Source organism: Bison bison, unplaced genomic scaffold, assembly GCF_000754665.1.
Source record: "Bison bison bison isolate TAMUID 2011002044 unplaced genomic scaffold, Bison_UMD1.0 scf7180017864291, whole genome shotgun sequence".
Classification (NCBI taxonomy): Eukaryota; Metazoa; Chordata; class Mammalia; order Artiodactyla; family Bovidae; genus Bison; species Bison bison.
This window is the reverse complement of record NW_011494863.1, coordinates 7,352,256-7,353,192: the sequence shown is the minus strand read 5'-3', so window position 1 is coordinate 7,353,192 and position 937 is coordinate 7,352,256. Positions and strand designations below refer to the sequence as shown.

The window sequence follows — 937 nt, the reverse complement described above, 5'->3', positions numbered from 1 at the left end:
CCCAGCCTGCCTCACTCACATCGGCTCCAGTAACTTGGCCAGCCAGGACTTGAGGGCATCCACATCCTCTATGAGCATGGTGCAGGGAAGGCGGGCTCGGCCGCCGCTCTTGTTCGGGCCTGCCGCGAGTCGCCCCCCGCCGCCTCCTCACGCCTTCTTCACAGCTCCGGGTGCCTCAGCCCACCGGGCATCTTAGAGGACTTCAATCTACTCCCCCGGCCGGGGCCTAACAGGAACTAACCCAAGAGCCCTCGCTCAACCTAGCCCGACGGCACAGGAGAGGGGGGAGATAGCGTCGAGTGGCGAGCGCTGGAACCAATAGGAAAGAGAGGGCCTGCGCGCAAAGCCAATGAAAAGGCTCGTTCGGCCCGCCCGCCGGTCGTACCCAGTAAATGAGGAGGGATTTAGCAAGGTAGGTAGAGAGCTTACGTGAACTCCTGGTGCAAGATGGTATCTTAGAGAAGGTGCTGTGGCTCTTAAAGGGGCCGCGGCACTTTTTTTTTTTTTTTTTTTTAACCACGCCGCCGCCCGCCGCGGAAAACCGGTGTCTGCTGCTGGGAGTGCCTGGGGGAACCCGGTGAGCCCCTCAGCCTGGTTCCTTCCTCCCGTTTTTTTCCTGGAAACACACACTAGTGTCCCGAAATGACTCAGCTGTAGTAAATCTGCAACATAACGTGCAATACGTTCACGTTCGACACTGTGCACAGAACGCAAAATTTTACTTTTTTCCCCTCACACGCTCTTTTTGCTCGGCACGCATGCTGGTATCTTTTGCTGCTGTGCTTAAATTATGCACAATGCTATGGCAACCCTTCCTTGGACTCCAATAATCGTCATTTTAAAAACGTGGCGCAACGGTTGCAAAAGACAGAAGCCATTTCAATTTTATCAGTATTTTTAGTATATTCTCTATAAGGGAGAAAAAGGATTCCATTTT

The 937-nt window shown here is 53.8% G+C and overlaps 1 protein-coding gene across 2 annotated transcripts in view; it reads right to left on the bottom strand.

The window, feature by feature from the left end:
• Positions 1–265, bottom strand: part of RBM27 (RNA binding motif protein 27) — a 57,831-nt gene extending 57,566 nt beyond the window's left edge. For both annotated transcript variants that reach the window (XM_010850458.1, XM_010850459.1), the window contains exon 1: positions 20–265. In XM_010850458.1, coding sequence (XP_010848760.1) covers positions 20–78 — 59 coding nt within the window. In that variant the 5' untranslated portion in view covers positions 79–265. The remainder of the gene's footprint in view (positions 1–19) is intronic.
• Positions 266–937: the final 672 nt, after the last annotated feature.